General features: G+C 45.4%; 1 protein-coding gene across 2 annotated transcripts in view; it reads left to right on the forward strand.

The window, feature by feature from the left end:
• The window catches only part of LOC147195266 (ephrin type-A receptor 3-like), a 76,833-nt gene that overhangs the window by 44,629 nt on the left and 18,256 nt on the right, over positions 1–13,948 (forward strand). For both annotated transcript variants that reach the window (XM_086128374.1, XM_086128373.1), the window contains exons 9-10: positions 826–988; positions 3,359–3,467. In XM_086128374.1, the coding sequence (XP_085984500.1) occupies positions 826–988; positions 3,359–3,467 (272 nt within the window). The remainder of the gene's footprint in view (positions 1–825; positions 989–3,358; positions 3,468–13,948) is intronic.

Here is a 13,948-nt window from a genome sequence, read left to right on the forward strand (position 1 = left end):
TTTTGGAATGTGGGAGGGAACCGGAATACCCTGAGAAAACCCACGCAGACCCGGACATGCAAACTCCAGACAGGGAGGCCGGATCTGGAATTGAACCCGGTACCTCTGCACTGTGAGGTCGACGCGCTAACCGTTGGACCGCCTACTAGTAAACGTCAATGTCAAAAATAGTTCAAAAAAATAAATAGATGCATTTTTTAAAACGGCTGCGAAATTATCCGCGCTTATCCATTTTAACAAACGTGGTCACATTTTTCTTGCTTATTAGCGCCGACTGCATATGGAAGGTGTCGTCTTGAACGCCGGTCGCAGGATTCGCGAAAGCAAACACGTTCGTCTCTCTCGTTGGACTTATTGGCTGTGTGTTTTAGCCGAAGGGCATATCGGACTCGCTCCTCTCCCGCGGCTCCCGGCATGTCAATTACTCACACATCTGTTGGACAAATCTGGTAAAACGTCGTCGAGGTGATGAAATTAAGCCTCGGCGCTTTTGAGCGTGTGTGTATGGGTGACGGCTTGCATTAGTCATGAAATCGTCTTAATCCATGCCGAAGAGCCTCTTCCATTTGAGAATGAGTAACCTCTCTGCAGGGTTCCGACTAACAGACGCACGTCTTCGTTAGTCAGCCCTCCGTCGACATACACCCACAGGAACGCCATCCGATCCAATCATGAACTGAAGAACAGCAAAACTTGACTGCATACTCTTCCGAGCGTCGAATCGGCCGTCTTTAAGAACGAACATGATGAATAAATAAATAAGTGCCTTTTATCTCTTCAGTATGACGTTTATTCACTTGACTTCTTTTATGATCTCTGCTTCAGAACCAGCGGGAGCAAAACTACACCGTTTTGAAAACTCGCTCCACCATGATGACAGTGGACGGATTGAAACCGGGCACCACCTACGTGTTCCGGGTCAGGGCTCGAACCGCCGGCGGCTACGGCAGCTACGGCGGAGAGATTGAACTGGAAACCAGCCACGAAGGTACGCGTTTTGAATTTACGCAAGCTGCCGATCGTTTTCTCCGTGCCACGGAGGGCATTGATCTTTCGCAGTCGCGTGTGTAAGGCACGCGTGTTAAAACGGATCCAAATTCAAAGAGCGCGCGACGGTCAAGGTAGACAAAGACAAAGTGCAAACAGCGGCGCTCGATTCCATCTCCACGTGGTGATTTGTCCCCCGATGGAGTTTAAAATCAATCCGATGAATGGTTATTAAATCGCTCACATTTCATCTCAATGGCTTCTTACGGTTCTCTTGTCCTCAGAATTTGTACGATTTATTCAATTTAAAAAAAATAAGAATAAAGTGACGCTTGTCAGCTAAGGAATCTCACTCTTGCATTTATTGGACTTGCTTTCGTCAAGGGGAAGTTCACATCATAACATTTCTATTTTGAAACATCCGGGTAAATATTTCTACTATTAATTAATATATATCTATCAATATATATAGATATACTGTATATGTATTGTTTTTTATTGCAACTGTCCACTTTTTCAGCCGCCATTGAAAAAAGACAAAATGCTGGCTGCGATGTCACTGAAAACTTCAGAAGGTTTCTTAACAGGGCAATTAAATGAAATGAGTAAAACAGATTACTCTGAAGTGGGCGACCGATTGACTGGTACATCATTCTCGTTAGAGTTACAGAAATAGATCGATTGCAGTGCCTTAAATGTTTGTGCAAAATTTTGTATTATTATTATTTAGTTTTCAAATAATGTACGTTGGACCACAAAACCGCAATACCTGGTTTTCATTCGTGAAGTTTCAGTGAAAATGTATTTATTACTACCGGTACTTGTGTCAGTTTCAAAAAATTATTTTTTTCCTCAAAGGGTACCAATTTCTTTGGCATGTGATCGACCCCGTCGCCGTGTTGTCAAACTCACTTTCCCTTCTTGTATGCTTTGTTAGCCGCCATTTACTTGGCTCATCACTTCATCATGGGGGGAAACGATTTTCTTGCAATAGAGGCCCCATAATCTGCTCTTCAAAGTGCACATTGATTCTCAGATGGCCGGGCAGAGAGGGCCATAAATCTCTTAGCGTATCGCGGCGCGGATATAGATCGCGCCGCATACAGTGGGAACACATTAGCCTACTAATCACTGAATAATCAATGAATATGGTTGAAAGGAGGTTTTCCGCTTCTGCCCTGCGACAAAACTGTATGTGGGAAATGCAAACGACGGGGAAATTGTTAGCATTTTGTTAGCATTTGTGCTATGATTTTTTTTTTCTTCGTTTTGTACAAGTTCAATGCTAGGCGCCAGGGCAGAAAAACGAAAGCCGCATGTATTAAAAACATGGGCGTCGTATGGCAAGCTGATTTGACATTTCAAAGCTGAGTTGTCTTTTGTTTTTTTTTACGATAGTTGTAATTACATTTTGAATTGAGGTAACTGTCACGTAACTTCTCATTGAATTGCATCTAGGAAAGATGTCGGCGGTTTTGCCATTCGCGTGTGCAGAGATCTGCTCGTGAATTGCAGTTGTAAGACATCCGACAGTGATTTTTGATTTGAGATGAATTCAAGATATCCTGATCAAGAATTATGACTGGTCAGAATCAAATTACAGATGAATGAATTCACGCGGACAGCCGTGATTCAGATATCACCGATATTTGCCAATGAATTATCGATATCCATCATGGCATAACTGAAATTTTATCCTCAGTGAAATTTCATTTCAGATAATCCGAAATGCTCATTGTGGGGAGGAAGAATGACGTTAAAGAGATTTCCCAAAAAGATAGCCGCAACATATTCCAACGTCGGTGTTAATTAAATTTTAGGAGGGCTATTTAATCAGGTGCGCGAGGCCAAGTGCACTTCAGAGTCTTATCAATGTGAACATATCTGATCAATGGTATTGATTATGAAAGAATATGCACATGCTAATGAATGCAGCAGATCACAAACTGCCGCTTGCTTGAGAGACGTGAATTGCCAACAGACACTTTGCACGAGCCGATGCACTCGTGTTCACCTATGGCGGATAAAATGGAAATTAGTTTCGATGAATTGCTCGATCGGTGTGGTGTAGAAAGAAAAATAAAGAAATAAAAATCGATGCGACCGGAAAGTTCTGGCCGGCGGTCTTGTTATACGCAACGTTGACCAGCGCCGAGCGGGAATTGCTCTCACGTCTTCTCTCGGTGCCTCTCAGGCGGCGAGGCTTTTTTATCAGGAATGCTTGCTTACTATTCCATCCAGCTGCCTCGCTCGCTTTTATCACTTTGCTGCTGCCTTTTTTTTTTAATTTATTTGTTGATTTATTTGCAATTGCTCCTGCCGCTTTTATTAAATCTGCCTCGCTCTCCCCCTGTGTCCTCTCTCCACACAGACGTCTTTGCGATCGGAGACCCGAACCAGACCACCATTCTGGCCGTATCGGTGGCGGGTGGCGTGGTTCTCCTCATCTTCTTGGTGACGTGCTTCGTTGTTAGCGGAAGGTGAGGTCAAGCATGCAAAAACGATCACGCGATAGAACGAGATGTTGCCCTTTTTGCGAGCGAGAAAATGTGAATTCATCGTCTCGACGCGTGAGGAGGCATTTGTAGCGGACGCTGTTGAAGACGTACTAACTGAGCGACAAGGGCTTTTTGGTCTTTAAATTTAGGTCCGATACGGAGGGATAACATTATTGATGGGCAAACTGCAGCCGAGCATCCGGCTTCTGACATTTCAGCCCCAACCAAAGGCCGTGTTAGTCTTTCTGTGAAGTAGACAGCGCTGCTAAGATCGCCTCCTTTCAAGGTTAATACCGTGTCTCAAGGAAGGCCACACAGGGGATGCAGAAGAGAGGGAGGAAATAGAATCAAATGAAGCAGACGGCTGAGAGTTGAGAAGATGAAAGGAAGTGAATTAGGCTCTTTTGGAGGGGAGGACGAAAGGAAAAGACGAGGAGTGTGAGAAAAGCAGAAGAAAAGATTTGGGGTGTTTTCAGAGAAACACCTTCTACCAAAGAAAATTTGCTAAGACAGTCAAAGTTAGCCAAGAGCAGCATTGAATTGAACTTGGCATTTTTTTGTTCATACCTGGCCAGGGGGGATTCAAAATATTCATAGGAAGAGTAAAGAAATATTTTGGTCTCTTACGCTCAGCAGCAACATGCAAACCGTATTCATACAAATCACAGAATGTTAAGAATGGCGGGATCGACGACGCCCAAAAAAAATCCATTTGTTGGAGTACCACCGTTCAAAATCCTCCGCTTTACGTGACGATGGAAAAAAACCTTCCGCTGGGGGGGAGGGGGGGGGGGGTTGCACCCCAGAGTCTCTGTGCATACACCGTCAGTTCTGTTGCATGGGTTACCTTTGCTTATGAGTTGACACGCAGCCAGTCTGCACAGGGTCCTTGTGTCCATGCTTATTACTGTTATTTATTTATAGATATATATTTTAACTTCTCATACTCATTATGATCCCTCAAGGAGAAAATTAAATTTTCACTCAGCTGTATATTTACTCGCAGAGAACAAGATCACTCACGGGAAGGCACGCAAGGAGAGATTCAGAGCCAAAGAGATGCGGAATCAGTCCTGTTTGAGCTCAGCGCTGAGGACTGTGCTTGTAACATGCAACATTTGTTGCACATTTTGATGCGTTTTTATGCTTAAGAAAACATTTATGTCTGAATTTTGGGGATCTTGGAACGGATTAGGGCATTTCCATGGAAAACTCGTCTCTACTTAAGAAATGTTCTAGTTAAGAAATTTCTTCCAGAACCAATTAATTTCGTAAGTAGAGGCCCCACTGTGCAGTGGGGCCTTGAGATACGAGTATCCCGACTTGCGAGATTTTTGAAATACGGGTCGCAGCTGAGGAACGCAAGGACATGAGAAAATGAGGGGGACGTAGAGAAGAAGGTGAGAAAAGAAAACCAAAAAATTACCGTATTTTCATGACTATAAGGCGCCATTAAAAGTCTAAAATTTTCTCCAAAATGGACAGGACGCTTTATGATGCGGAGCGTCTTGTCTATGCGCTGAGTTCCAAAACCTGACTGACAGCCGACACGCTGTTTATATAGAGAAAAGGCGGAAGTGACTGTGGACAGGCATGCGGCAAAGAAGTCGGCCAATCAGTGAAGGGTGGGCGTGTATATATACATATATGGAGAGAAAGAGAGAGAAGGGTGGCCTGGTAGTCCAGTGGTTAGCACGTCGGCTTCACAGTGCGGAGGTACCGGGTTCGATTCCAGCTCCGGCCTCCCTGTGTGGAGTTTGCATGTTCTCCCCGGGCCTGCGTGGGTTTTCTCCGGGTGCTCCGGTTTCCTCCCACATTCCAAAAACATGCATGTCAGGCTGATTGGACGCTCTAAAATTGTCCCTAGGTGTGAGTGTGGGCGTGGATGGTTGTTCGTCTCTGTGTGCCCTGCGATTGGCTGGCAACTGATTCAGGGTGTCCCCGGCCTACTGCCCGGAGATGGCTGGGATAGGCTCCAGCACCCCCCGCGACCCTAGTGAGGATCAAGCGGTTCGGAAAATGGATGGATGGAAAGAGAGAGAAAAGGCAGACGTGAGTGACAGGCATGCGGGGAAGCAGGCCGCCAATGAGTGAAGGGTGGGCGTGTAAGTGGACGCTAAAGGGACGCTACAAGCAGGTACCAACACCTGTATAGAGTGTGGCTATGTGCATTGTTGCAAAACAACTTCGGTTTTGGTTTCTAAGAACCCCCGAAAATAAATTCTACAAAGAGACACGCCTACGAAGCTCAGTTCAAACTTCAAGCCATCGGTTATGCTTTTGGCATGCGTGCCCATCTCACAGCAGCGGTGAAAAACCAAGTCAAGCAAATGAACTCTGAGCTTGCCGTTATTACCGGAGGCTTGACTAAAGAACTCCAACCGCTGGACATCGGCATCAACCGGGCGTTCAAAGTAAAGTTGCGAGCGGCATGGGAACAATGAATGATCGATGGCAAACACAACTTTACAAAGAGTGAGAGGCAGCGCCGGGCGAGTTACGCCACAATTTGCGAATGGATTGTGGCTGCTTGGACGAACGTGTCTGCTTGCACTGTTGTTCGAGTTTTTGGCAAAGCCGGCATCATTTCTGTGGAGCCACATGGCAATGAGAGTGACTGACAACGAGAGGGAACACGGCGTTTTTGATGGATTACCGGTACTTGCACAATTGTTCAATTCTGATACAGAGGATGAGGACTTTGATGGATTTCTGGGTGATGATTGATCGAAAAACGTGAGTACATTGTACGATGGCTAAATAAAATACAACGGAACTCCGTTTTGCTTCGTTGCCTTTTTAAAAACGTGTTTTTAGCTTGTATCTGTATGTCTTGGCATGCTACCGTATGCTACAAGCTAACGTGTTTTTAGCGTGCGCGCATGCATGCCGTATGTTTAAGCTGGCATATGTTTTACCACTTTAAAATTGCGCCCAATAATACAGTGCGTTTTGTCTATGTGTAAAATACAGAAATAGCACCCATTAATGAGACTGCGCCCAACCATACGGTGCATCGAATGGTCGTGAAAATACGGTACAGAAGATGATACAGAGGGTTGAAAGAAGGGGTGACATCTGTGACTTCACGGTAGCGCCTGAGCAAAAATTGAACCTCAACGAGCTCCAACTCGATTCACAACAGGCTACGCGCAACACACAAGCTGCGCACGCGCCCGTACGGACACTCACTCATGAACGCACTCGAAAAACATTCCTATTGATTGAGGTGATTGCTTATCAGGCGGAGCGCAATGTTCGCCATCGAGTCGGAGCGATGTAATCAGGCCAAGACCCGCACAAACAAACAAACGCGCAAACGCACACACACATTTCGTACATATAGAGCACTACAACTTTTTTTTTTTTTTTTAATCAAAGGGGAATTATGAGAGACATAAAACAAGCCGTTAAATGTCGCACATTTTGAGCACGCGTGATGTGACGCGCCCACAGAGTCACACTCGGCTAATAAGCTCTCACAAGCCGGGAGATGTTAACTGAGTTTTACAAGAGGGTCGATCCGCTGACATCAATTTTAGGTCGCTTCGTCTGCCGTTGTCGCCCTCCATCTTCCCCCTATTTAGACGGGCGGGGCGGGTGTTGATTATCGCTCTGGATTAAACAGCATCTGTTGCAGCTGTCAAAAGTTGCATCGCCATGTGCATTAGGTGAGTCTTGGAGTTGCGTGTTTTATGTCAGGGATCAAAGCTGCATATGGGAGCCAGGCAGGAGGAGCAGCGGAACAACTAGACTGAAAGGAAGTCGTGCGGAATGATTTCTCAAAAATAAATTACAAATATTTTCTACTCAATATTATGATTTAAAATGGGACTATTCTTTCGTGGTCCTCTTCATATTTATGTTTTTTTTTTTTTAAACAAGCACAAGCAAATTAATCTGTGTTACAGTCAAAAATATCAGTTTTATTCTTCATAAATGTTTTGGTCTTATAAGTTTGGCTTGAATGAATTATGAATTAAAAGACAGTGACTCGCGTGTTGAGTAGGTTGTTAAGCAAGTAAAGAGCCGGGCGACGTTGGTTAAATTGAAGTCCCGCTGCTATCGATGGACGTTCGCTAATGCTAGCATTAGCCGGCGCTAAATCGGCCTAGCGTAGGTGTTACCAATGTGGTGCTCGCAAGCACCATGGAGCTTGATACGACCTACCACTGCGATTAGATGATTGTTACACCATAAGGGGAAACATGAAAAAGTGTCCAAAGCTCCTCAGAATGCCGAGCCGAGCGTCTCTGACAAATAACACCAGTTCCGCTTGTATGAGCGCCATTATTGCTCTGCAAGCGCAGGCGTGGAAGTGTGTGTTTGTGTGCGAACTTGCCACTTCTCCTCCACCTGGGGGGTGGGGTGGGGGGCAGTGGGGGGGGGGGGGGGCTTTGGCAGGCTGGCAGGTGTGAGTGGTGGGAGGCAAGCGAGCGAATGGCATAACCATGAATTCAGCAGATGGCCTTTCACTCAAAGCGTGCTCGCACACGCCCCCGCGACCCGCAAGGTCCTCACTTTCTCTCGCTCCTTGTTAAACATGTTGCAGCTTTTGCCTCGCAGCATCTGTGTGTGCATCCCGTCTCGTGTGCCATCGAATCACTCCCCAGTCTTGCTACCAAGGCGTGTCCTGTGAATATCGGAATGGCTCGTCACCCCGGACACATTTTGGCGTGTTAGCCATGTTTTCATTTGTCGGTCGGAGAGGGGGAAACTGATCATAATGGTGGTAAGAGTCAAAGTACTGATTGAATTCCTGTACTTCAAAGTAAAAAAAAAAAAAAAAAAAAAAGTACAAATGCTAAAAAGTACTTCTGTACATTCATCCATCCGTCCATTTTCTGATCCGCGTATTCGCACGAGGGTCGCAGGCGTGCTGGAGCCTCTCCCAGCCGTCTACATCCTGAACTGGTTGCCAGCGCCAATCGCGGGGCACACAACAATTCACACTTACAATCAAACCTAGGGACAATTTAGAGCGTTCCGTTAACCTGCCACGCATGTTTTTTTGAATGTGGGAGGAAACCGGAAAAGGGGAAATTCTTGTGATTTCGTGTGATCATGGAGCATGGTAATGGCAGTAGCGCATTAGCACATTGTGTCAACGGCGATGTTTCTGCGGGTAGGTTCTTTTACCTTCACGGCATTGCTGTGAAGCCCAAAGCTTGGTCCTAAAATTTTAATGACACAAAAGTGAGGAAAAAAAAAGGTAATTTGCGAGAGTAGTGGAGTTGGTATGCCATGAAAAATTCCCCCCTACCCCCCCCCCCCAAAAGATGATGCGTTTGGAATTCAAAGAGCAGTGCAACGTATTCTGATAATGACTAGTCAGCGCTGAGGATGCTTTGTGACTTGGATGTTGGAAGCAAAGAGAAATGCTCTTGCTTTCAATGACAGTTTTGAATGATACTTCAAGGAGACTATACTGGAGGTAGAAATCTGCCAGTGAACTCCACAAAGCCTGTTCACGTGGCTCTTTTGCAATGTCTCTCCAGTAATAGCACAATAAAGATTTGGCATCCAAGGTACGGTGTGCAAGAGACACCGCAGTAGACAGGCCAGTCTATTGTGTACATGCTGTTATGTGATGATATTAGAATGAGATGTTATTAGAAAAGATTCGGCTGTTTTGCTTGGGTGCGAGCGCTTTCAATTAAAGCGTAGGGTGTAACCACGATGCATCTTTGTGTGCAGAGCGCCTGCAAAGCGCTGCAGCCTTGGAAGCTTGTTGCCCCTGGTGCAAAACAATTTCACTCAGGCTTTATGCAAATGAGCATATGTTGCGATGGGATTGATCAAACGGCCTATTCAGAAAAACAAAACAAAAAAATCGAACCGTTTTTTGGGTTGTTCCAGTTTGAAAGACCATTGAGATGTATTTATTAGCCATTTTACAATGGTGACTTCATCAAGTAAGTGACATCATTCGAAGTATCGCACTGATCTAAATACCGATCTATTTGCATATATAAAAATACACTTAGCTTGATGATACGCCGTTCGTCCGCCTTTTCTCTCTTTCTCCCGTGACCATAAAATTCTTGCATTGCAGTTCCGAAGCGCTCCTCGTTCCCGCCCCCTGCCTCGTTTTATCCATTTCCATTCTCCGTAATGAGAAGGAGCTAATTGAAATGTTTCCAAACAGGGTGCTAATGAAACATAGACAGATTTATTCGTCATAACTCTTGCGCTAATCATTTCCCCGTCTTAATAATTAGCCGGCGCTGAGTAAATCTTTTTCCACTGTGGTCAGAGATCGTTGAGCCGGTGCCAGACGGGGACAAGATGGAGATTGGGTCAGAAAGGACTTCATGTTAGAACACTCACTTTGACTGGGCGTTTTTTTTTTTTGGTCCTCCTCATTCTTTTGTATTAGTTGTCAACTTGGTGCTATTCAGCCGCTACGGTAAATTAATTATTGTGGTATGTAGGCAAATAATGTGTTTGGTCATTCAAGCGACGTGCCCAGACACATTTTTGCTTTGAAATAACAAGAAGGTGAATTCAATCCACCAATTTCATTCTCAGTAATTAGTTTTAATTTAATGGCTTGATATTAAATGGAATAGCCATTAGTAATCACCGGGAGTAATGAAAACAGCAGCGTGCGTGCGTGCGTGCGTGCGTGCGTGCGTGCGTGCGTGCGTGCGTGCGTGCGCGTGTGGTAGGTGAGGTGGTGCGGAAAGCAGGACAGATGTCATGCCGGAGAGGTGACTAACGGCGTACTGATTTCCTTTGTCCTCGTCATTCTGATTAGCAGAAGGAAAATAACGTGGCGAGACAGGAAATGAAAGTGAAAAGGAGACGATGAGTAAAGCCATGCCAAAGACAACGTGCATCCGAGCCCTCCTGACTCTTCCTTGTTTCAGAACCGTGTTAATTTCTCCTCCCGTCTCCCGGCGAGCAGGCTGACTCTAATCCGATCAAATGCGACCCGTCATATAAAACAAAGCAGGTGATGTGACATGGCGCTCGCTGTACTACAAAACATTTTATTAGCCGCGAGTGTCTCATGCTAACATCACTCCAAGGTTATTCATTACCATGAAGCCACACGCGTCTATCTCAATGGAACTGGCATGCCTACACTTATGCGATGGATAGAAAAAGTCTACACACCCCACAGCCAACGCCAGGTGGGATCTAAATATAGCCAACGAGATGCTTATTTAAAAAAATGAAAATAAATAAATTTTGTGGATGTCCGACATCTCCACTTGACTTTACTCAGGTAGTTTTAGTCTCCTTGTTCAAATAGCTGTTCACATTCCGGCCACGTTGCTGCGGCACAAGCACTGCCCTCACCCTCTGTCTTTGCACATCCCTTATGTCACCCCCTCGCCCCCACATCCCCCGTACGGCTCCCCCTCGACGCTCGTCACTCCCCGCCCCTCCCTATGTGATTGCTTGTTAGTTGGTATGCAGGCACGGAACCCCATTGTGCTTTCTTGCCTGTCAGCACTCCTTTGGAACCCCTCCCTGCCTCCCTCTCTCTCTTTCTTGCTTTCCTTTCTTCCCTCCCCTTTTTTCTTTCTTTCTGTTCCATCCCCTTTAGTCCACTCTTTCTATCCAAAAAACACAGCACGATCCCAGAAGAGCGGAAAGTGGAGGAAAGGGGCCAGAGTGGATAAATGGATGGATGCCCGGGGAAGAAAGCTGCCATATATGGTGGATTGGACGAGGGAATGTTTTCACAAAAGCACAGAATTAGGAAATAAAATAATACCCCAAGAGAGATAAAGGCCTTAAAAGTGCGAATGACAGGACGAGAGCGAGGGAGGGGAAGAAGGTAGGCGGGAGTGGTTCCGGCCATAATGTTTTGAGGATGGAGTTCTGTGAGGGAAGCTTGCTAGCAGAATGACAAATGGGTCTCAAGTGACAGAGTATTATATTAAAAAGTAAATTGATATGCAAATGCGCAGCGTTGGAGGACAGGGATAGCCTGTCATCACTGAAGTGGAACAGAGGGAAAAAGGTGAGAGCTCGGCGGAGATGGCAACACTGTGTAGAGGTCCATTAGCATGTGAGCGTGCCTGTGCGTGTTCGTAGTAAGTACGCAGTAACATAAAGTTGCGTGCCAATGGGCCTGTGTGTGTGTGTGTGCAGAATGGGCATGAAGTGCAGTTGCGTGTCAGCAAAATAGCAGATAGGAAGACATCCGGCGATAGCAAACTGTGCCAACTTTGAAAGGCAAGGGCATCGGCGTGAAGAATCAGCCAGTGGCAATGCGAGACATCCTCATTAGAAACTTTACCTCACAACTCTTAAATGTCAGGATGAAAACATAAATACTTGTGAAAACCCTCATCGCTACCTGACATTTGCCTTTTGGGGGAGGTGGGGGGGCAATTTGATTGGGTGATTGTGTAAATATGACACCCAACATCAGTGTTAATCTTTCATGCACATTGTAACCTGATAGCACGATCAGCTGGAGTAAGCGCTGTCGCCAAAAGGGTTAAAAAGCCACAAACTCCTCGGCGAACGAGAACATCCTTGCATGACTGACGTGCAAAAGCGGAGGACTTTGTGTTTGCGGCGCACGCGACCGGACCTTTAGGCGATTGTCACCAACTCGCCAAGACAGAGTGACAAAATCGAAGAGACACGCATGAATAAGGATTTGAGCCGAATCGCCAGTCGGGCTGACGTTATTGAAAATATGTAGGTCAGGATAACCTGGTGGTGAATGCGGTGTTGTGTGTGTGTGCGCGCTTGTGTGACGTGCGGTCAACTCAGAGGCTTCTCTCACGACGATTTTAACTCATGACATTCAAAACAAATACTTAACCTATTTTGAAGCTACAGAAAAGAGCGGTAAGCATCATGAAGCAAGCTCAATATAAAGACCCCAAAATCCATCATTTATTCATTTAAAACGACTATGATGAATTCGAAGGTGCACAAATTAACTACAGAGTACGGAGTAATCTACTTCTTCACAGTATTCGGATAAAGCGAAAATATGTCTCTGCTCAATTGTAAATTTGTGGACCAAGTATGCAAAAGATCTGAAAATGAAAATGTACACGACATCTTTTAAAAGTGTCGGAATATTGTCAATGTTTATCGGCTTGCCCGCCTCGGTGGGCGACGTTCGGGTTTGCTAATCAAAGCTAATCGCATAAAAATCTATCAAATCCAATCGAGCAAAATGTGCCACTTGGGACATGAAAAAAAGGACAATGTAACTTTTGATATCTGTCATTTTGGACCTGTTCCTGATTCCGTCAATGAACATCATATCGAAATGATGATGTGCAACTTTGGGGGAAAATGGACTCCGTTGGATGGACAAAAGCTTTCACATTTGACTCGGTAGCTCGCGGCTTTTAACTCGGGCGACTAACACTTTGCGGCGCCCAAAAACAGAAGTCAGGGAAACAAAAGGCAAAGCCGTGTCAGGTTTCACGCCGTGTTTCAGAGTGTCGAGCTAATGATTCATGACACTTTTAACTGGAGAGGAGAAATGAGTCTCTCCGTAATTACTATGGAAATGTGTTCATTTCCCATCAGACACACTCATTCACATCTGTAACCATGCACTGCACGCACACACACACACACACACACACACACACACGTATTAAATATGAAGCAACAGAGGCATGCTTTTGGTTTCACGGAACATGTATGCTGATACGGAGGGGGATGTGTGTGCACCCATGGGACGATCACAGGAGTGTGACTCAGTGTCGTTCCCCCCCCCCCCCCCCGGCTCCCCATATGCTCTAAACACATGCCCCAAAGGGGTATGTGTGCGTATTCGCGTGTGTGACAAGGGGATAATGATCGGCTCATGGTGATCGACTGGTTTGTGCCCAGCTGATAACCAGATGACACACCCCCACATCCTTCCTTAACCGCCCCCAAATACTAGTTTCCTGTGGCTCAGATTGTGTGTGTGTCTGTTTACTGTATTCCCCAACCGTGCATACATTCAGTCAGCTGTGTCACACCCAAAAATGAGCAACAACAGGATCAAACGCCAAATGGCTGAGATTTAATGAGCAAGCACCAGAACCGGTCCTATTGCCCAATTGCGCATCTCTCAAAATTGCCGCGATTAGCGAAATCTGCAAGTAATCCCACCCCTCTCAAAAACACCTAAATTGTTGGTTTAAACCGGAAATATACGAAAAACGATGACCCCAAAACTCTTTAACATCGCTTCAGCCTCATCTTTTCACTCAAATTTTGAGTGAGTTGATTTTTGGGGGAAGTAAACAAAACTATTGCCTGATGTTGGTTTGCCGTTCAGCAGTTTTGTGCTGTCCTTGATTGGTCATTTTTATGCACAAGAGCCCTTCACACTGATCATAACATGGGGCTGTTTTTTTGACTGTTCAAAGCCGTTGTTGTTGAAGGGTGGTGGATCTTTAATATATGCATTGAGAAATGTATTCTGAAAAATGAACTATAATGAGAACTTATTTTGCACATATGCTGCCTGTTTAAAC

The sequence above is a fragment of the Hippocampus guttulatus genome, chromosome 14 (assembly GCF_054856545.1).
Source record: "Hippocampus guttulatus isolate MCC_2025c chromosome 14, RoL_Hgut_1.0, whole genome shotgun sequence".
Taxonomy (NCBI): Eukaryota; Metazoa; Chordata; class Actinopteri; order Syngnathiformes; family Syngnathidae; genus Hippocampus; species Hippocampus guttulatus.